The sequence below is a fragment of the Salvelinus alpinus genome, chromosome 9 (assembly GCF_045679555.1).
Source record: "Salvelinus alpinus chromosome 9, SLU_Salpinus.1, whole genome shotgun sequence".
Taxonomy (NCBI): Eukaryota; Metazoa; Chordata; class Actinopteri; order Salmoniformes; family Salmonidae; genus Salvelinus; species Salvelinus alpinus.
The window spans coordinates 40,969,983-40,993,021 of record NC_092094.1 but is presented as its reverse complement, the minus strand read 5'-3'; the positions used below and the strand labels follow the sequence as shown (position 1 = coordinate 40,993,021).

General features: G+C 42.4%; 1 protein-coding gene across 4 annotated transcripts in view; it reads left to right on the top strand.

Annotated features, from left to right (window-relative positions):
• Window positions 1–22,340, top strand: part of LOC139530078 (NEDD4-like E3 ubiquitin-protein ligase WWP2) — a 43,397-nt gene extending 21,057 nt beyond the window's left edge. For 2 of the 4 annotated variants that reach the window (XM_071326148.1, XM_071326146.1), the window contains exons 11-24: window positions 10,057–10,114; window positions 12,726–12,807; window positions 13,621–13,749; window positions 14,834–14,912; window positions 15,061–15,132; window positions 15,338–15,426; window positions 16,675–16,834; window positions 19,188–19,321; window positions 19,481–19,621; window positions 19,801–19,921; window positions 20,081–20,185; window positions 20,281–20,377; window positions 21,409–21,481; window positions 21,634–22,340. In XM_071326148.1, coding sequence (XP_071182249.1) covers window positions 10,057–10,114; window positions 12,726–12,807; window positions 13,621–13,749; window positions 14,834–14,912; window positions 15,061–15,132; window positions 15,338–15,426; window positions 16,675–16,834; window positions 19,188–19,321; window positions 19,481–19,621; window positions 19,801–19,921; window positions 20,081–20,185; window positions 20,281–20,377; window positions 21,409–21,481; window positions 21,634–21,733 — 1,440 coding nt within the window. In that variant the 3' untranslated portion in view covers window positions 21,734–22,340. The remainder of the gene's footprint in view (window positions 1–10,056; window positions 10,115–12,725; window positions 12,808–13,620; window positions 13,750–14,833; window positions 14,913–15,060; window positions 15,133–15,337; window positions 15,427–16,674; window positions 16,835–19,187; window positions 19,322–19,480; window positions 19,622–19,800; window positions 19,922–20,080; window positions 20,186–20,280; window positions 20,378–21,408; window positions 21,482–21,633) is intronic. The other 2 variants (XM_071326150.1, XM_071326149.1) reach the window with 1 other exon arrangement.
• The last annotated feature ends 699 nt before the right edge of the window (window positions 22,341–23,039 follow it).

Genomic DNA, 23,039 nt, shown 5'->3' with positions numbered 1-23,039 from the left:
CTTTCCTGTGGCGGTCCTCATGAGAGCCATTTTCATCATAACGCTTGAGGATTTTTGCGACTGAACTTACTTTTCAAAGTTCTTGAAATGTTCCAGATTGACTGACCTTAAAGTAATGATGAACTGTCATGAAAAACCCTTGAATGAGTAGGTGTTCTAAAACTTTAGAACGTGTGTGTATATATACATATACATATACATGCACAACCATTCAAAAGTTTGGGGCCACTTAGAAATGTCCTTGTTTTTGAAAGAAAAGCAAAAAAAATGGTCAATTTTATAGTAAAATTGATCAGAAATGCAGTATAGACATTGTTAATGTTGTAAATTACTATTGTAGCAGGAAACTGCTGATTAAAAAAATGTTTGAATATCTAAGTAGGCGTGCAGAGGCCCATTATCAGCAACCATCACTCCCGTGTTCCAATGGCACGTTGTTAGCTAATCCAAGTTTGTCATTTTAAAAGGCTAATTGGTCATTAGAAAACCCTTTTGCAACTATGTTAGCACAGCTGAAAACTGTTGTTCTGATTAAAGAAGCAATAAAACTGTCCTCCTTTAGACTAGTTGAGTATCTGGAGCATCAGCATTTGTGGGTTCGATTACAGGCTCAAAATGGCCAGAATAGTGGGCCTCTGTACGCCTACGTAGATATTCCCATTAAATAGTACCCACAAAACATCAGTCTCAACGTCAACAGTGAATAGGTGACTCCGGGATGCTGGCCTTCTAGGCAGAGTTCCTCTGTCCAGTGACTGTGTTCTTTTGCCCATCTTAATCTTTTCTTTTTATTGGCCAGTCTGAGATATGGCTTTTTCTTTGCAACTCTGCCTAGAAGGCCAGCATCCCGGAGTCGCCTCTTCACTGTTGACGTTGAGACTGGTGTTTTGCGGGTACTATTTAATGAATCTGCTAGTTGAGGACTTGTGAGGTGTCTGTTTCTCAAACTAGACACTCTAATGAACTTGTCCTCTTGCTCAGTTGTGCACCGGGGCCTCCCACTCCTCTTTCTATTCTGTTAGAGCCAGTTTGTGCTGTTCTGTGAAGAGAGTAGTACACACCTTTGTACAAGATCTTCAGTTTCTTTGCAATTCCTTGCATGGAATAGCCTTAATTTCTCAGAACAAGAATAGACTGACGAGTTTCAAAAGAAAGGTCTTTGTTTCTGGCCATTTTGAACCTGTAATCGAACCCACAAATGCTGATACTCCAGATACTCAACTACTCTAAAGAAGGCCAGTTTTATTGCTTCTTTAATCAGAACAATAGTTTTGAGCTGTGATAACATAATTGCAAAAGGGTTTTCTAATGATCAATTAGCCTTTTTAAAATGACAAACTTGGATTAGCTAACACAACGTGCCATTGGAACACAGGAGTGATGGTTGCTGATAATGGGCCTCTGTACGCCTACGTAGATATTCCATTAAAAATCAACCGTTTACAGCTACAGTAGTCATTTACAACATTAACAATGTCTAGACTGTATTAGTGATCAATTTTATGTTATTTTAATGGACAATTTTTTTTGCTTTTCTTTCAAAAACAAGGACATTTCTAATTGACCCCAAACTTTTGTGTGTGCGTATGTGTGTATTTTATATTTATGTTTTGACTGTTTGGACAGTCACAAGACTTTTCTGTGCAGAAAAAAACACTGCATTTGTGAAGAAGGCACGACAACGACTCTTCCCCCTCAGGAGGCAGAAAAGATTTGGTCCCTCAAAAAAATACAGCTGCACCATTGAGAGCATCTTGGCTGGCTGCATCACCGCTTGGTATGGCATGGCGCTACAGAGGGTAGTGCGTACGGCCCAGTACATGACTGGGCCTGTAGCTCCCTGCCGTACTGGACCTCTATACTAGGTGGTGTCAGAGGAAGGCCCTAAAAATGTTCAAAGACTCCAGCCACCCAAGTCAAAGACTGTTCTCTCTGCTACCTCACGGCAAGTGATACTGATGCGCCAGCTCTGGAACCAACAGGACCCGGAACAGTTTGTACCCCCAAGCCATAAGACTGCTAAATAGTTAACCAAATAGCTACCCGGACTGTCAGCATTTGCACCAACTCCTTTGGCTCATCACATGCACTGCTTCTACTGCTTATTATCTATCCTGTCACTGTACCCTCTACCTATATGTACATACTGTATCTACCTCTATTACTTTGTAACCCTGCACATCGACTCGGTACTGGTACCCGTGTATATAGCCAAGTTATTATTACTCATTGTGTGTTTATTCCTCCTGGTATTATCTTTCTATTTTTCTCTGCATTGTTGGGAAGGGCCCTTAAGTAAATGTTTCACTGACGCAAGTCACCAGAGCCAGCCTTTTCAGTTTATCTACAACCCCCCCTACTACAATTACCAGAGAAAACACTGGTGCTGATAGTCGTGTTCTGTTTTGGAATGCCTCCTCTGTTGATGGTTTGGTTATTTTTAGGCCAGTCTGTGTGAAAGTGAGTGGAGCTTGGGGAGGTAACATACACCACCTCTCTGGCCTGGGGGTTGACTCCAACCTTACAGCTGTGTGAGCACACACAGTTGCGCGCACACACACACACAGTTTTGTTTTACACAAGGATAGTTAAACAAAAACACACACAATTGTGACACAGCACACAATACACCCCAGGGCATATAGAAAGTATTCACACCCTGTGACTTTTTCAAAATGTTGTGTTACAGCCTGAATTTAAAATGGATTAATTAGATATTGTGTTACTGGCCTACACACAATACCCCATCATTTCAAAGTGGAATAATGTTTTTAGAAGTGTTTTCAAATGAATTCAAAATGAAAAGCTGCAATGTCTTTAGTCAATATACATGTACGTAACAAGTCACATAATAAGTTGCATGGACTCACTCTGTGTTCAATAATAGTGTTTAACATCATTTTTTATGACTACCTCATCTCTGTACCCCGTACATACAATTAGGTCCCTCAGTCAAGCAGTGAATTTTGAGCACAGATTCAACCACTAAGACCAGGGAGGTTTTCCAATGCCTCGCAAAGAAGGGCACCTATTGGTAGATGGGTAAAAAAAAAGCTGACATATTCCTTTGAGCATGGTGACATATTCCTTTGAGCATGGTGAAGTTATTATTTAGACTTTGGATGGTGTATCAGTACACCCAGTCACTACAAAAATACAGATGTCCTTCCAAACTCAGTTGCTGGAGAGAAAGGAAACCACTCAATAATTTCACCATGAGGCCAATGGTGACTTTAAAACAGTTACAGAGTTTAATGGCTGTGATAAGAGAACTGAGGATGGATCAACAACATTTGATTTACACCACAATACTAACCTAAATGACAGAATACAACTATTTCAAAACATGCATCCTGTTTGTAGTAAGGCACTAAAGTAAAACTGCAAAAAATGTGGCAAAGAAATGTACTTTATGCCCTGAATACAAAGCGTTATGTTTGGGGCAAATCCTACACAACACATCACTGAGTACCACTTTTCACCATGGTGGTGGCTGCATTAAGTTATGGGTATGCTTGTCATCGGCAAGGACTAGGTAGATTTTTTGGATAAGAAGAAACTGAATAGAGTTAAGCACTGGCAAAATCCTAGAGGGAAAAACACTGGTTCTGTCTGCTTTATAAACATACACTAGGAGATAAATTCACCTTTATTGTCCAACCTAGAACACAAGGCCAAATACACTGGAGTTGCTTACCAAGACAACATTGAATGTTCCTGAGTGGCCTAATTACAGTTTTTTGACTTCAATCGACTTGAAAAGAATCTATGGCAAGACTTGAAAATGGCTGTCTAGCAATGATCAACAACCAACTTGACAGAGCTTGAAGAATTTGAAATGGAATAATGTGCAAATATTGTACAATCCTGGTGTGCAAAGCTCATAGAGACACAGAAAGACAGTTGTAATCCCTGCCAAAGGTGATTCTAACATGTATTGACTCAGGAGTGTGAATACTTATTTACATAAGATATTTTTCTATTTCATTTTCAATAAATTAGCTATAATTTCTAAAAACATGTTTTCACTTTGTCATTATGGGGTATTGTGTGTATGGGTGAGGGAAATAATCTATTTAATCCATTTTGAATTCAGGCTGTAACACAACAAAATTTGGAAAAAGTCAAGGGGTATGAATACTTTCTGAAGGCACTGTAGATTAAGTAACACATACACACTGGGGTTTTGTGTGAGTGTGCCTGTACGCATTTGGCCAGTAATTGCAGCTTATTAGGAACTCCCGAGAGAGCAGTCTCGGAGTCATTAACTGCAGTTTCCGGCTCCTCCCAAATCCCCCCTTTTCTACCTCCTGCTTCTTATTCGCTCTGTCCATTCTCACTAACAGAAGGACACATGCAGTAACACCACTGGAACTGGACCATTGTCTCAATACTTGACTACCTACTTAAGACATTATTGTACACCTTTCTAAGATACCTCATTGTTATACAACCTGGTTAAAGCAAGTTTGGGTATTTTGGTCACTATCTTATTAGGGGTCCTCCTATCACTCCCATTGTTTCGCACCATTTGGGTGAACTATCTTTAATTGCGCTAACATTAGTTACTAAATCAGAGAGACACTACAATGTATGCCAGAGTGTGCAATGTAGGTCTATGTGACTTTTCCCACTGAGTCATTCATAACTGGCCTTTTTTATGCAATTCTCTGAACCTGAAGTAGGATAGGAGTCTGTTGCTGTTTACGTGCGTTTATCACAAATAATATCTCAACTCAAATCACCTACTTACCACTCCATCGCCATGTTTTGTGTTTTAGCGCTTTCACTTTATTATACCACTTTCTTACGACCGCGCTCTTGTTTTCCCTGTCTTTTCTTTTTTCTTTCCCTCTCTCTCTAGCTCTTTCTATCCCTCTTGGAACTGGTTAGGAACTGAATTATCAGGGCATAGGAGATAATGTTTTCATTCTTGTCTTTTTTGTTGTTGTTGTAACAAACACAGAAGGGTGGGTCTCATACATATATTGGCTGTTGATTGAGTGACATAAACACATTCCACTTTAACCCCATATGCCTCCTCTTCTTCCTTCGCACTCTTTACCATCTTATTCCTTACGTTCTTCTCAAAGTTTCCATGATGAATTCTAGGGCTGTGATGTTACCAGTAAAAAAATGAAAACATGAAGCAGACCAATCTCTTTGGTACTTTAAAAACCTACTGTATGTTAAATAGTGTGTGCTATAGCTTGACAAATAAATAAATGTGACTCTAGATGGGATGACAACATAACAGAGTATGTGAGTTGAGCGGTCAGAAATCCAACTCATCGCTCACGGAGTTGTGCAGGGGGAAAAACTGCCGCTCCAAATTCACTCCATTCATTAAAATCACCATTTAACCAACACCCATCTATTTTTGTGACTACCTGGACCTACCATTTGGTATTGAAACCATTTGGTATTTTCATAAACAACATGACAAGGTGACTGTAAGAAGCGGTCATCATTTCAAATAGGCTACATGTCGTATTAAACAGCATATAAAAACTAAATAGATCAGGAGAAGGCTATATTAAGACAGTCTAAATAATACAGTTTTGTAACATGTTATTAGCCTATTATTTCAAGGCTATAGCCTGCAAATAAATTGTGAGGCATTTGCAAGAGTGACACACTAGGCTGATAGGAACATTAAGCACACAGCATTTAAACCTTTTATTTGTATTAAATCATTATAGTCTATAAATTGTGCATACTTAGAATTAAATAAAAATCACCCCTAAATGAAATGAAAAGTGCCTTTATTAGGCTACAGTGCCTTTTGAATTCACTTTTAGAAACAAAGTTTGGCCAGAGTCTGTGGCTTCAGGCTCATGTGACGGTGCCTGAAGAGCAGTCCAGTAGCGGAGAATACCCTCCATGCGCTTGCAAAGCCACTGGGGATGCTAAACACCCTTCGGGCCACTCTTTCCAGGATGGGCAAGGATGCGGAGTTGTTTTTTAAATATTTTTTATATAGGTAGGCCTAAAGTTTTTTAGGCTAATAACCCAATAAAAACAGAAAGCTCCTTGAAATGAGGTAAAATGTCAGGCCTATTGGGCCAAAATCAATGATAGCCTATTGTATAGATAATACAATGAAAATTAACTAAACTTTTAAGAGATCTGATTTTTTGTTAATAAAAACTTTGCTACAATGACACACTTAGCTAGCTACCCACCTCGTTCCTTTCTGTTAGCATGTGCACGTAGCACACCATCATGCTTTTGGGATACATGTCTTTTCAGATTCCACAATGATTCTTTTAGTTGTGGACACTACATCCCAGCACTCCCTCTCTTACTCTCGGTCCTCCTCATCTTTGTAAGTCACCTTGATTTTTGCACCTGTGTTTTATCAGTTTCTTTCTGAAAATATTTAGCAAACTCCATGACAGTAGCTAAAGTAAGAGGCTATAGCAGCACTAGTGCTGAGCGATTAACCAAAATGTTTTTTTTAAACAACAAATTGATCAACGTTGAAATCAATTTTACATTGTGAGCTCAGTGTGCACATTGCACAGTTTCTCTAGCGATAGATAAATCAGATCTAGCCTGAACTGTGCAATGTAGTAGGTACAGTGCATTCGGGAAGTATTCAGACCCCTTGACTTTTTCCACATTTTGTTACGTTACAGCCTTATTCTAAAATGTATTAAATTGTCCCCCCCCCATTAATCTACACACAATACCCCATAATGGCAAAGCAAAAACAGGTTTTTAGACTTTTAGTAAATGTATTACAAATAAAAAAACAGATCACATTTACATAAGTATTCAGACCCTTTTACTCAGTACTTTGTTGAAGCACCTTTGGCAGAAATTACAGCCTTGAGTCTTCTTGGGTATGGCGCTACAAACTCGGCAGACCTGTATTTGAGGAGTTTCTCCCATTCTTCTCTGCAGATCCTCTCAAGCTCTGTCAGGTTGGATGGGGAGCGTCGCTGCACAGCTTATTTCAGGTCTCTCCGGAGATGTTCGATCGGGTTCAAAGTCGCTCCTGCATTGTCTTGGCTGTCTGCTTAGGGTCGTTGTCCTGTTGGAAGGTGAACTTTCTCCCCAGTCTGAGTTCCTGATTACTCTGGAGCAGGTTTTCATCAAGGATATCTCTGTACTTTGCTCCGTTCATCTTTCCCTCAATCCTGACTAGTCTCCCAGTCCCTGCCACTAAAAAATATCCCCACAGCATGATGCTGCCACCATGCTTCACCGTAGGGATGGTGCCAGGTTTCCTCCAGACGTGACACTTGGTATTCAGGTCAAAGAGTTCAATCTTGGTTTCATCAGACCAGAGAATCTTGTTTCTCATGTTCTGACAGTCCTTTTAAGTGCATTTTGGCAAACTCCAAGCGTGCTGTCATGTGCCTTTTACTGAGGAGTGGCTTCCGTCTGGCCATTCTACCATAAAGGCCTGATTGGTGGTGTGCTGCAGAGGATGTTCTCCTTCTGGAAGGTTCTCCCATCTCCACAGAGGAACTCTGGAGCTCTGTCAGAGTGACCATCAGGTTCTTGGTCACCTCCCTGACCAAGGCCCTTCTCCCCCGATTGCTCAGTTTAGCCGGGCGGCCCTCTCTAGGAAGAGTCTTGGTGGTTCCAAACTTCTTCCATTTAAGAATGATGGAGACCACCTATGTTCTTGGGGACCTTCAATGCTGCAGACATTTTTTTGGTACCCTTCTCCAGATCTGTGCCTCGACACAATCCTGTCTCGGAGCTCTATGGACAATTCCTTTGACCTCATGGCTTGGCTTTTGCTCTGACATGCACTGTCAACTGTAGGCCCTTATATAGGCAGGTGTGTGCCTTTCCAAATCATGTCCAATCAATTGAATTTACCTCAGGTGGACTCCAATCAAGTTGTAGAAACATCTCAAGGATGATCAGTGGAAACAGGACGCACCTGACCTCAAATTCGAGTCTCATAGCAGAGGGTCTGAATACTTATGTAATTAAGGTATTTCTGTTACATTTTTTTGTTAATTTGCAAAAATAAAATAAAAAATGGTATTGAGTGTAGGTTGATGATTATTTTATTTAATCCATTTTAGAATAAGGCTGTAATGTAACAAAATGTGGAAAAAGTCAAGGTCTGAATAGATTCCAAATGCACTGTAGTTGTAGTTTACAAGAGGCCAATATTCTACATAGTTTAGTGTATTAAACGTGGTAATTAACTGCAATGACCATAATCCATTGCGCATCTACTATTCCTGTGTTTCTTTTACACCTGCTACAGAAGAGGCAGAAGAATGCCTGATCGTGAGGGGATATAGAGAGCACCTGTTGCTTCGCTAGGTATCTACTTGAAAATACATGATCTAAGTGATTGATAGTTGGTATTCAGCAGGCATAAAAGTATGCCTTATTTACTTTGAAGAACTACAATATAGTGATTTTGTCAGACAGCGTAGGCAGCAGTTCTATAGAGATGAGATGATGACTTGGAATTAAATAATAAAGTAATCAAATAAAACAAATGTAATATACACAAGAGCTGAAATATTTTGTTAAAGGAATGTGAATACATGGTTAATAATTGATAAGCATTAATGGGCAGTCACTACCATCATGGGACTTGTATTAATTGTTTTATTCTGTGTTGCAGTATTCAACCCAAATCATTTAAAGCGAAATCGGATAAATATTTTAATTAATAAAATAATCAAACCGAACCAACCTCAAAAATAACTAATCGCTCAGCACTATGCAGCACAGAAGTAGACTACAAATGCATGCTGGTCCGTGCATGCCCTGAGCTCGTGAAGTGAACAGTACTGGAGTGAAATTGGAGCGGGCGAGAAGGCCGACGCTCCAGCCATTGGGGAAACTCGCTCCGCTCTCCAATCAAATTTGGCAAGCTCCACTCCTTGTGCCGCTCCTCCTTCCGCGCCATCTCCGCTCACATATTTTGCAACATAATGATGTTTGTTTCCAACATTAGTGCTGTTTTCCTAAAGAAGTTAAATCCGCTTCATGTTTTGTTTCCTTGCCGACCCGGCCCTAATTAATTCTCATGAATGGGCACAGTATGAATATTCTGTGGAAATGCTGGGTGAAGTTGTGTGTTCAGTGACACATGGGCTGCTGTAAGGTACGTTTTGTTTCATTATAGGAAGAAATAGAAGACCTTCTGAGGTGAGGAGAATGAACGTATTAGATTTGCTCTGGGATCTTTCATCCACAACTCTCATAGTCGTGAAACAAACAGTATGGGCACTAACTCCTCTCAAACATCTTACAAATTACATACTACTTGGAGGCAAATGTACACACACGCACACACATGTATTCAAACACAAGGTCATACACATTCAATTAGTATTTGCTATACACATTTTCCGTACAGTGCCACATGCACACACACACTCTCTCTCTTTCTCTGTATGCACAGGCTGAATAAACCACACTGGTTCCAGGGCTGGGTGAATAAAGGTGCTTTTGTCATGAGGGGGTGGGCAGTCTGGAAAATGGATGAATGTTCCCTAAGTTGGCTCAGACATCGCGCCTCCCTGCTTACTTTCACAGCACATCTAGAAGAGGAGGACCTCTGCAGATGGGTGGGGTAGGGAGGGGTGCCAGGGGGGCAGGAGACAGGGTGGGGCTTGAAGCCAGCCAGTGAGCTCATTGGAACAGCATGTTTTTTCTTTCCTGAGCGTGTAGTTTTTGGAAGGCATACGAGCTGCGTCTGAGCCTCTCTGTCAGTCTCCTGTTCCAGCTGCATGAGACACATGCCACCTCAGCCTTCTGGGGTACCCACCTCAGCCTTCTGGGGTACCCCTCTGCTCGCTCCTGCTCCACCAGACTCAGGCTGTTAAACTGTGTGCTTTCTGTGGCATTTTGAGGCATTTGCTGCATTCTTTCTTTTCCCCCCTGTATGTTTAGTTTTTTTCCTACCTCACACCAGTGTGAGAACTGAGTTGGGAGCTGTGTGGATGGACAGAAGAATTTCACACAGAGCCGCTGCCATGAAGCGAGTGTGAGAAGAAGACAAAGGTGGAAGAAGGTGGAAAGTGTCCTAACTGGAAACGTATTTTCTCTCTCTCTCTCCCTCAGTCGTCTGGTGTTCCTGCTGTGGAAAATGACCCTCTCGGCGCGCTCCCTCCAGGATGGGGTAAGTGTTCCCTCCACGTACACCTATATCTTCTCACCACACTAAGACTACTAGTAATCAGTGGCCCCCAGTGGTCCCAGGACCTGAGACCGGACTGATGAGTAAATGGAGATGCTGTTGGGTCCAGTGATGCTGAAGAGGAGCATTGGCTACATCGACACCTGCACTGGTTGTTATGAGAGTGGGTTCTGATGCTTTCAAGGGCACAGGACTTTGTTTTTGTGTTGAAGGGGGAGAGCTGGTTTGTGTGTTTTTCTCACGCGTACACTCTCACACAGACACACAGCACTGTCGACCCACATCTATTGTTTGGTATCTTGTAAACATTGTGATAACAGCCTTGTCCTTAATCAAATAAGCTCATACAGAAGATCCTTTTATTCTTACATTCAGCCAAACTCATCTTTCAATTAGTTATTGGTCAACAAAATATGATTTGGTTGAATTGTTGTTGTGGATTTCAGTCTTTTCCCTTATATTATTGATTAGTTGTTGGTTCAAGTGTAATCTCAAGGAATTGGTTGTTATACTTGTATGGCCGTTTTGTGCTCTACTCGTATATTCCTATGGCGCTCTGTTCTCATGCGTTCGTATATTCATTCATATTCTCAAAAGCGCATATTCTACCAACATTCCCACCAACACAATTATACAGGGTGTACACACAAACTCCATCACTCAGAAGTAATGGTCGTTGGCATTTTTTCTCTCCACCTCACATTTTGACATACTTACATTCGCGCTCACCCATGTGCACACTCATATTTTCTAACCATGATGCGTTTTCAACATGTTGCGGCATCCCAAGCAAAAGCCTCAATTATACATTGGACTTTAATTTGGATGAATTTCCTTTCATGCATTTCTGTGTCATCTGTAAATGCCCTCTTTCTTTGGGGCGTTGAAGAGGGGGTGGATTGAAAGAAACTCTTTACAGGAAAAAGAAAGGAGAGAAAGACTTGACCAAGCGCGGGAACAGTCAAATAAAGGAGGGCTAGTGGAATAGAGGGGGTTAAGTGAAGGAGAGGGGGAAAATTAGCAGGCTAGTAAGAGTTGCAGCGTGAGCACTACTGTTCCTGCGCCCTCCACACACATCTGCTAATGAGAACAAGATGTCAGAGAGAGAGTGGTGGGGGTGGAGGGGGCACCAACTATGGTCACGAAATCAGCGGGTCGGGACAGAAGCAGCACAGGGATGCACAAACTTGAACATATGAACGCACCCAACACACATTCTTGGTGGAGGAAGTTGACATGGTTGCCATGTTATTATCTTCCATGTAGCCATGTTATTATCTTCCATGTGGTCATGTTATTATCTTCCATGTGGCCATGTTATTATCTTCCATGTGGCCATGTTATTATCTTCCATGTAGCCATGTTATTATCTTCCATGTGGTCATGTTATTATCTTCCATGTAGCCATGTTATTATCTTCCATGTAGCCATGTTATTATCTTCCATGTAGCCATGTTATTATCTTCCATGTAGCCATGTTATTATCTTCCATGTGGCCATGTTATTATCTTCCATGTAGCCATGTTATTATCTTCCATGTGGTCATGTTATTATCTTCCATGTAGCCATGTTATTATTTTCCATGTGGTCATGTTATTATTTTCCATGTAGCCATGTTATTATCTTCCATGTGGTCATGTTATTATCTTCCATGTGGTCATGTTATTATCTTCCATGTAGCCATGTTATTATCTTCCATGTGGTCATGTTATTATTTTCCATGTGGCCATGTTATTATCTTCCATGTGGTCATGTTATTATTTTCCATGTGGCCATGTTATTATCTTCCATGTGGTCATGTTATTATTTTCCATGTGGCCATGTTATTATTTTCCATGTGGCCATGTTATTATCTTCCATGTGGCCATGTTATTATCTTCCATGTGGCCATGTTATTATTTTCCATGTGGTCATGTTATTATCTTCCATGTAGCCATGTTATTATCTTCCATGTAGTCATGTTATTATCTTCCATGTAGTCATGTTATTATCTTCCATGTAGCCATGTTATTATCTTCCATGTAGTCATGTTATTATCTTCCATGTAGCCATGTTATTATCTTCCATGTAGCCATGTTATTGTCTTCCATGTAGTCATGTTATTATCTTCCATGTAGTCATGTTATTATCTTCCATGTAGCCATGTTATTATCTTCCATGTAGTCATTGTAACCATGTAGCCATTGTAGGACTCTGACTGCTAGAAATAGAAAATAGTCAGCAAATTGTCTTTTTCCTGCTCTCCCTCAGTTTAGTTTTTTGCCCTTTACACCTCTGTAACATTCTGTCTGAGCCCTCCACCCCCATCTTTCTCCAACACCGTCTCCTCCAGAGCCAGGTCAGAAAGGCTGAGGTGGATTGTAGGAAGGGATTTTGGAACAAGCTCGAGTGAAATGCCACACCGACGCGTCAGTTTTCAGTCAGCTTTGCCAGATTCAGCCATCCTTTTTTCTCTTTCCTCCCCACTCCCAACGATTCAATGTCTACTGCGGTTGACGTTCACATCTCCCCACACAGTCACTCTGTACTGAAACCAAATAGTAAACTGTTGATCTATCCTGTTGTTAACTGTCACTTCTCTTGGTCCCTGTAGAGAAACGACAGGACAATGGGAGGGTGTATTTTGTCAACCACAACACACGGACCACACAGTGGGAGGACCCAAGAACCCAAGGGTAAGCCAATCTGTCTTTGCTCCACTGTGTGTGTGTGTGTGTGTGTGTGTGTGTGTGTGTGTGTGTGTGTGTGTCTGTTTGTTCATGTTTGTACACACAGGTGTCTCAGAGAAATGCCACCATACATTGCTATTTTGACTGATATTACATTAACTAGTGTAGGATAGGGACTGGTAGCTCGAGGGCCCAACGCTATGCAGCACACTCATCAGACATCCTAATAACGATAGGAATGAATCATGTAGAGTCATAGACATAATGTACCAGTAATTGAGATCCATATTTTGAAATCATTCTGCACAGGCCAATAGGGAAGTGTCCTATGTCGCCTCAATTGAAGGCTGCGTCAACATGTCTCTGAGCCGTGTGGGTGGGGTTTAGATTAGTATTGTAAGTAATTGGTCAATGAGGGACCTTGGGCATCTTCCATGGAACTAGTGTGGGTGGTACTGCTGTCCCCTAACATCAAATCGAACAACAAAACTACATCAAATGCGGATGGCCGAATTATCCAAATTGTATCATTGTGGGTTTTAGGACATTTTACAGTGTCATAGCATTTTATTCATTCATCAATTAGTTAATTCACTCCCTCAGCAAAGCTGAGTCATATTTTCCCTCATATTTATATTTTCATGTTTAACTACATCCATGTGGTCTCAGACGCATCACCACTGAGGTCAGAGGTTCTGAGTCCCGGTCAGGGAGAGCTGGTAGTGGGACCGGGCCAGGGCTGGGGCCAGGGGGGACAGGTGTGCATCGTTTGGGGAGCCTCCCGTTTAGGCTCTGCTCACTGCCCTTTCCCTCTTACAGGATGATCCAGGAGCCCCCCCTGCCCCCTGGCTGGGAAATGAAGTACACCACGGAGGGAGTCCGATATTTTGTGGATCACAACTCTCGCACCACCAGCTTTAAAGACCCTCGTCCCGGGTTTGAGTCAGGGTAAATATTATTCTGCAGACCCATTTTTGAGAAGGGCAGTTACAGTTTCTGATCAAATCTACTGATGAAAGCACCGCTCTTTCCTTCAGGGATGGTGTGTGCAGGGATTCTCTCATCACAGCCTGCTTTTGTTTGGATTTCTTTCCTTTTTCCTTTTTTCCCCCCGTTTCTTTGAACCAGATAGCTAGCCTAGATATGAGAAAGGGTATTATAAGTACGTACACACACACATGCAAGTAAGCACACACTCTTATGAACATATGTGTCTTGCCTTAAAGCATGGCCCTATTTTGAAATCTTCCAAAAAAGAAAGTCATGAAAATTAACAGGGCCAACAATTCAAGTCCAAAGCAGACTGCTCTGCTGTCTGACTCTGTCTGTGTGTACGTATGGATGTGTGTGAATGAGAGAGCGCAAGTGTTCATGCTGATGTTGAAACATAAGGAGGTCTTGGTGTTATATTTTTAGATGAGTGTTCATCTAGAGTTTTTAAACCCTTTAAACCCTATACTGCTGCAGTCCATATCTGTAGCCAAAGGGTTGCCTCTGTGGTCTGAAACTTCCTAACCAAAACCAAGATGTGCCTGGCAGCATTCGACAAAGCGAATAAGCGAGTATTAGAGGCCCCTCTCTCTCTTCCTCGGGCTCCATATTTCCCCTTCCTTGCTCTCTCTCGCCCTCTCGGTTTATCCTCTGCTGACGAGGCACATATCCAGTATGTCTGTAGTGAAGTGGTGTAGCTTCTACTAACACAGCTGCACACCAAGGCATACCTCCATCTCTGGGCTTAACCCAGTTATATCAATCCTGCTGCACGTCACATCTGACCACTTCAATAGAATACTGCCTCACTTCAATAGAATAAGTCCTCACTGCGCAGCTCGGCAACAGGGCTCAGCTCTATAGCTGGGCCCATTTTCCAGTCTCTTAAGCATATGTGCATGGGACAGCCATATTGGCCTGTCGTTTCCCAGTACAGCTACAGTATCCTTCGCTGACATGTACAAATTTAAAACCTGGCTTTGAGATTTCCTTTGTTTCTTGCTGGAACAGCAAAAAATAAGCTCATTTTATTTCTCTGTAGGTCGAGGACAGGTGGTTCCCCCGGGGCCTATGATCGCAGCTTCAGGTGGAAATACCACCAGTTCCGCTTCCTGTGCCATGTAAGTGCTGACTCTCGTCTCTTAGACCTCTGTTATGAAAACAGGCTCTTACCTCGAGCCCAGTTCGCTTCTACTGTTCAGACTCGAGATCTCTTTGTCTGTCTAGTATTGATGAAATAGATTTTTACACTTCTCTCTGCCTCTCCAGTCCAATGCCTTACCCAGTCACGTGAAAATATCCGTGTCCAGACAGACTCTATTTGAAGACTCATTTCAGCAGGTAAGCATGACATGGAGTCATTTTCCCTACTGAGGATAATCTATTCTAAATGTTACGTGATTAAACTTGCATGAGGGTTGCTATAGTTGGTTATGTATTCATTAGTACCACCTATTTGTATTTGAACAACTAATATATGATCGTAGGGTGGTAGTTTATTTCTGATGTACTATATGTGCCTGTGTTTTTTGTTCTATTTCCTCAGATCATGAATGTGAAACCCTATGACTTGCGTAGAAGACTCTACATCATCATGAGGGGAGAGGAAGGTCTTGATTATGGAGGCATTGCTAGGTAAGATGACCGTTTCCTGCCTGCATGTCTGGCCTGCTGCCTCTTATAACAGTTGTCTTTCTTTCTACTACCTCAGCTCTTAGTCTTCCTGGTCTACCCTGTGTTCCTTACTTAAATGTCCGTCATCCATCGTTCATCATCTCCCTCACAGCCCCTGTCTCTTGCACTGTCATTTGTTGTCTGTGTGTGTTTTGGTGTTTGGGGACTGGTGACAGTGTGTCCCCACTTCTGGTTGTCAGCGGTGGGATCCCGGGGTTTGTTCCTCCCCCTCCTCCTCCTCCACGTGGTCTGTGTTTGCGTGTGTCTCTGTCTCTGGTGTCGCGCCAGTGGTTTTACCCTATGGTAGGTTACGTCATGCTGTTCTACCACAGGGTAGAACCACGGACGGGATGTTTGGAGGTGTCTGCACAGCCCCGGTACGACCCCGGGACTGGCTGGCCGGCCGTGGGGGCAAAGGTCAGGGGCTTGTTGGTGGCCGGGGCTTCATTCTCTACATGCATTTCATGTTCCACATTATACTGCTTGTCTTCATGGTGTTTTGTGTATATGTATATCTGTATGCCCATGTGCTTAGTGTGTACATGTAATGATTTTAAACAACAATTCAGTTATTGGACCATTCCCCAGTGTGGCAGCTTCTCTTTTATTTTTTTGCTGACAGAAAATTGACATTTGAAAGCCATTTCTGAGTTTGGTTATGGAGTTGCTATATGAACATTGTTTGGGGTTCATTAGCATACACTGCACTACATTTACACCACTTAGTATGATGTTAAATGGAAATGTCATGACCAGAAGAAAATCAAGACGTGTTCTTCAGGAGCACACGTTTTTGTTGACTGCCGAACTGTGAATAACCCCCATATGTAGAATAATTTATGAATTTGACATTTTTGTTTTGCTTGTTTTAGTTGCAGGTGTGTGCATAAACCAGACCCCATTTTGACCAAGTATTTTGAAATTTTACCATCTATTTTAACAACCATGCAACTTTTTTTGTGCTGTCAAAGTCACTGATTGTGTCATGTTTGCTGCTTGTGTCAAATGTTGTGTGGTTTTGTAGGAGATGTTTTGTAAAATTCTGCACGACTCAATACAAGGAACAGGTTTGGCAAAAACTTCCCTCACGCATAGGCAGAAGGGTTAAAGGGTTGTAGTTAGCCTGTACACACCCTGCTTTTCCATGAGGGAAAACAATGTGCTGTCTCTAGATATAGATGTGTAATCCCCTTTCTCTCCCCAATACAGAGAGTGGTTCTTCCTGCTGTCCCATGAGGTGTTGAACCCCATGTACTGTCTGTTTGAGTACGCTGGGAAGAACAACTACTGTCTGCAGATCAACCCCGCCTCCTCTATCAACCCTGACCACCTCACATACTTCCGCTTCATAGGGCGATTCATCGCCATGGTGAGCAATGCTTCATTGGCAAATTTTGCCCAGATCTGCAACAACAACAGAAGTCAACTATAACAATAGTTATGGTTAGAATTGAGGAACATATGGTGAGGATGTGTAGCACAAAATGTTTTTTTTAGGAACAGGAGCAGTGATGACAGTGTATGAGTGTCTGTGGGGGTGTGTTCTTCATCTGTCAGTCGTTTCTAAAGCTGTGTGTCCCTAAACCAAGTGAATAAGTCTGTTATACTAAGAACCCTCCCCTCCCCCACCGCACATCTTGCCAAACCCAACTCTCTCTGGGACACTATCCAGAAGCTACAGGCCCCAAAACCAACAGCTCCCCCCTCTCAATCCCCTCCTCTCCTCCAGAGCATGACCTCACTGCCACACACAGCCCACACCCGCCAATAATGACCTATATTTAGTCTGCTAGCACACTTCACACAACACCCCTTATAAAGATGCTTGTCTCATCTAGCCCATGTCTTCTCTCCCTCTTTTCTGGGCTCCTTTTCTCCTCTTTTTCACTGCCCTCCATCTCCTCCTGCTCCCCACTTCCCCTCTCTCCCACTTTTCCGTCTCTCCCTCCCTGCCTCATGTCCTGTTGCTCAGAGCAGATGATGACGCTAGTACTGACGGTGCAGACTGAACAGACTGAGTCACACAGTGGAGGGTGTCTATGTTGTTTTTGGACAGATATACACTGGGGCTCTGTGCTATTACATTATACAGTCTGGGTCTTAGCCACCGCTTCAGTACTAACTGAATCAATCAGTCTTTTCCACACAGACAGACTTGTGACTGACTCTTTTAAGTGTTGTGTGTGTGTTAACACTTAACTGTGGTTAGGCTATATCAAATCAAATTTTATTTGTCACGTGCCAAATACAACCGGTGTAGAACGTGTCATGAGATGCTTACTTACAAGCCCTTAACCAGCAATGCAGTTTTAAGAAAAATAAGAGTTAAAAAAATATTTAATAAATAAACTAAAGTAAAAATAAGTAACGCACTAAAATTCCAATAACAAGGTTATATAGAGAGGGTACCGGTACTGAGTCAAATGTGCTGGGGTACAGGTTATTCAAAGTAATTGAGGTAATATGTACATGTAGGTAGGGGTAAAGTGACAATGCATAAATAATAAACAGAGTAGCAGCAGCAGCAACAACAACAAAAAATATTCCAGGTAGCCATTTTATTAACTGTTCAGCAGTCTTATGGCTTGGGGGTAGAAGCTGTTCAGGAGCCTTTTGGACCTAGACTTGGCACTCCGGTACCGCTTGCCGTGCGGTAGCAGAGAAAACGGTCTATGACTAGGGTGGCTGGAGTCTTTGGCCATTTTTAGGGCCTTCCTTTGATACCGCCTGGTACAGAGGTTTTGGATGGTAGGAAGCATATACGTATACGGCTATACTGGGCCGTATACACTACCCTCTGTAGCACTTTGCGGTCTGATGCCGAGCAGTTACCATACCAGGTGGTGGTGATGCAACCAGTCAGGATGCTCTCGATGATACAGCTGTAGAACCTTTTGAGGATCTGAGGACCCATGCCAAATATTTTCAGTCTCCTGAAGGGGAATAGGCGTCCTGGTGTGTTTGGACCATGATAGTTTGTTGGTGATGTGGACACCAAGGAACTTGAAGCTCTCGAGCTGCTCCACTACAGCCCCGTCGATGTGAATGGTGGAGTGCTCGCCCCTCCTTTTACTGTAGTCCACGATCATCTTCTTTGTCTTGATCACGTTGAGGGAGACGTTGTTGTCCTGGCACCACACTGCCAGGTCTTTGACCTCCTCCCTATAGGCTGTCTCATCGTCAGCGATCAGGCCTACCACCATTGTGTTGTCGGCAAACTTAATGATGGTGTCCTGCTTGGTCGTGCGTGAACAGGGAGTACAGGAGGGGACTAAGCACGCGCCCTTGAGGGGCCCCTGTGTTGAGGGTCAGCGTGGCAGATCTGTTGCTGCCTACCCTTACCACCTGGTGGCTGCCTGTCAGTAAGTCCAGGATCCAGTCGCAGCGGGAGGTGTTCAGTCTCAGCTTCCTTAGCTTAGTGATGAGCTTTGAGGGCATTATGGTGTTTAACTCTGAGCTGTAGTCAATGAACAGCATTCTCACGTAGGTGTTCCTTTTGTCCAGGTGGGTAAGGGCAGTGTGGAGTGCAATAGAGGTTGCGTCATCTGTGGATCTGTTGGGGCAGTATGCGTTATTGGAGTGGGTCTATGGGATGATGGTGTTGACGTGAGCCATATGTGTCTGTATCTATGTGTATTGGCCCATAGGAGGGATGATGCTTATGGTACATTTTAGTTTTGGTATGGTACTTATTGCAACCTCTCCTCCCCTCTCCCTTTTAGGCCCTGTACCATGGCAAGTTCATCGATACTGGCTTCACTCTGCCATTCTACAAGCGTATGCTCAACAAGAAACCCACTCTGAAAGACTTGGAGTCTATTGACCCTGAGTTCTACAACTCTATCATGTGGGTCAAGTAAGTACACCGCTCCTTCATTATGTGTGTGTGGGGCTGTTTGAATATGGTCGCCCCTTGTGGCAAACAGTGTATGTGAAGAGCCAGATGGAAGTGTTTGACATTATGTAGCTTAAAGCTTTAATATGTGTATGATGCGTCTGTGTGTTATGTCTACAGAGATAACTGTCTGGAGGAGTGTGGAGTGGAGCTGTACTTTGCTCAGGATATGGAGATTCTAGGGAAGGTGTCCACCCACCAGCTGAAGGATGATGGAGAGAATGAGCTGGTCACCTCGGAGAACAAGGAGGAGTACATCAGGTCAGCCATCTCCGTCACTACTTTGACTCCCGTCTGTATGCCTGTCAATCACTGTGATATCAGACATTGATACTCCACAGACTAGCATTAATGTTGTTTCATGTTGACACTCAACTTGTTTCAATAAATATCCTCTCTTGTTGCTTAGAAAATGCTATATCTCATCCCTGTTTCCTCAGTCTGCTGACGGACTGGCGGTTCATGCGTGGTGTGGAGGAGCAGACCAAGGCCTTCTTGGATGGCTTCAATGAGGTCGTGCCTCTGGAGTGGCTACGCTACTTTGATGAGAAAGAGCTGGAGGTGTGTAAAGAGTCTGCAAGAACATGCTGGGTTAGCTAGGGCGGTGTTATAGGTTATGAAGCTTTTGCAAAGACTTATAAGTTGGTAGAGGGGACTATTTGTTGCGGATTCCCTCCCTTTGACTGTGGATTAATGGTATGGTCTCATTCCTTCCTCCAGCTGATGCTATGTGGAATGCAGGAGATAGACCTCAGTGACTGGCAGAAGAACACCATCTATCGGCACTATACCAAGAACAGCAAGCAGATACACTGGTTCTGGCAGGTATGGTGGCCTCTCTTCACAGCATCTTGTGTGTATATGAGACTCTATATCTCACTATGTGCATCCTTGACATGTCTTACCTGTGTGTTATACAGGTGGTAAAGGATATGGACAATGAGAAGCGGATCCGCCTGCTCCAGTTTGTCACAGGAACATGCCGTCTGCCAGTCGGAGGGTTTGCTGAACTCATAGGTGGGTTGTTCCACCAATTCGGTGCCTTTTCAGATGTATAACTTGGTGGGGAAAAAACTGTTTGATTTCACCTAATTTAAACATTCTGTCATACAGAGCACATGTTCAACTTAATAAAAAAACATTCTCAAGAGGTTAAAGAAAGTAATTACTCTAAGTGTATATTAAGTGCCAAATAAAGTAAAAGTGTTGACAATTTTGTCTTAAATCAGCCATGAATCCCCTTGTGACAGGGGGAATGGTAGGTTGTGTGCAACAGGAAGTGGCAATTGGATGCAAAAACAAGTATATAGTTAAAACATTTCGAGTCTGTCTATCTATGGGTAACAGGGTTGATGTGTTATGCTCAACCTGCTCAGTCTTCCACCACAAAACACCAGAAAATGGTCAAAAAGAGAATCAGTTGTTCAATGTTTCTTTTGAAAAAATTATTGAAATATTTTTCATCATATTAAAACGAGAGTTCAGATGAAGTAACAGGGTTGACCTTAAAATGAGGGACATGTTATTTTTGTCATTGAATTAATCACTAATCACATTAAATTAATAACAATCTTCAGAAATGACTTTGTCATAAGCAACAAAATAACTAAAGCTTTACAATGATGGTGAAAACTTGGAGACATTTTGGGGTTAAGTGGGTTAAAATCTTCCTGGAACCATGGGTTGCACGGAGGGACATGTCAAAATGCTGAATTTTGGCACTTCTTTATTAATCTTTATTCAAATAAAAAATGTATTTATTGAATTCTCCATTGCCTGCCGTTGTGCCCTTGAGCAAGGCACATAACCGCCCACAACAACTGCTCCACGGGCACTCAGTGTGGCAGCTCCAACCCCCCTAACCTGTATAAATATGTGTGTCTTTCAGAGGGGTTGAAATAAAGCTGAAGTCAAATTTTGGTTTGGATGTTGTGTACAATTGGCAAATAAATGTATCTTAATACAATAACCACCTTTACTGTCAAATGTGTTTTGACAGAAATGTAATTCCCTGCCGAAGAATCTAACATGGTCTCTCTTCCCCTTAGGGAGTAATGGACCACAAAAATTCTGTATAGATAAGGTGGGGAAGGAGACTTGGCTTCCAAGAAGTCACACCTGGTGAGACTGACATTTTCCTAAATTCCTCTGCCAAAGTTGATTTATCGTTCCCATGACCATGTCCATTACTTTTGTCTCTATGAATGTACCCCTGCTAACCACAAATGTATCCCTCACTGTCAATTTTCTTTTCATCTCGAACACTCACACAGCTTCAATCGTCTGGACCTGCCACCCTACAGGAGCCTGGAGCAACTGAAAGAGAAACTTATGTTTGCCATCGAGGAGACAGAAGGATTCGGGCAGGAATAAGGGAAAAATATAAAATAATCACATTATGAGTCAGGGAAGGTGGATAGAGAAAGAAGAGTCATTCATTCAAATAGTTTTTTTTGTCAATCATAGGGATATGAACTCTCCAATCATCTAGACCCCACTTCCAGATCATGTGTGGTTGGGAGACCATAGAGAACCATAGGACTGTGGGTGCCCACCTGTATCTAACATACTAGGCTGTGGAGGATGCTGGGGGGTACAAGGGAAACAGTAGGGAAAAGGTGTGTGTGCCGAGGGGATGGTCCAGACAGGTTAGTGTTATATTGTATAACCATAAACCCCCTCTCCTGCCCGAAGACTCCACCCACTAGATCTAGAGACACACCAAAAACATAAAGGATAATGTCTTCAAATAATTATATCAACTGCAAATCGCAACGACAGCACAGCTACAGCAACTATATATCTTTCGGAGATAAATGAACATTTTAAAAAGAAGTGTATGTGAATGGAAGAGAGAAAGAGGTTATAATTAGTGACCTCTTAAGAGGATTGATTGGTGAAATGTGATTTTATTTATTTTTTGTTCATTGTGAAATTCAGCATTACCTGTACATAGCTCAAATAAATGACTCAAATCTTAGTGGGTTGATTGTGATGGTAAGAAATCACATTTTTTCAGAGCCTTGGTTAATTGTTTTTGACCTGAATCTGATTTTGGTTAGAATGTCATTCTACTGCTAGAACACTAATTGGGTTATCCAGCCAGCCATGTCAGTCTGCTAACAGTATTACTGTGGAACAGCTGTGCCCATGCCTTCCCATTTCAAACAGAAACTTCAACTGCTGATACTGACAGGAAACAATGACAATGTAAGCAAGTGATATACATGATGACGCAATCGCCATTGCAGTGCACACTGCCCTATCCCATCTTGACAAGAGGAATACCTATGTAAGAATGCTGTTCATCGACTAAAGCTCAGCCGTCAACACCATAGTGCCCTCCAAACCTCATCACTAAGTTTGGGGCCCTGGGCAGTGGTGTGTATTCATGGATGCCAAAGGAAGCCAGGCTTCACCCAAAAAATGATCAAGAAAAAAAACGTATATTTTGTCACTCTGTGTTTCATACATTTCCTTCAATTCGCAAGAGGCGCATGGTATCTCACCGGAGAAAGCATCCAAGCAAACTAAACAGTGCCCCTCAGTGTCTGTGTAGCCCATCTGTGCTGTCTGGTCAAAAAGAGTATGACATTGTTGCCACCCGTAGCATTGAATGCAAGGAAAGCCAGTGAGCATTTGGCGTCTCTTGATAATTTTTTAAATAAAATAATAGCCC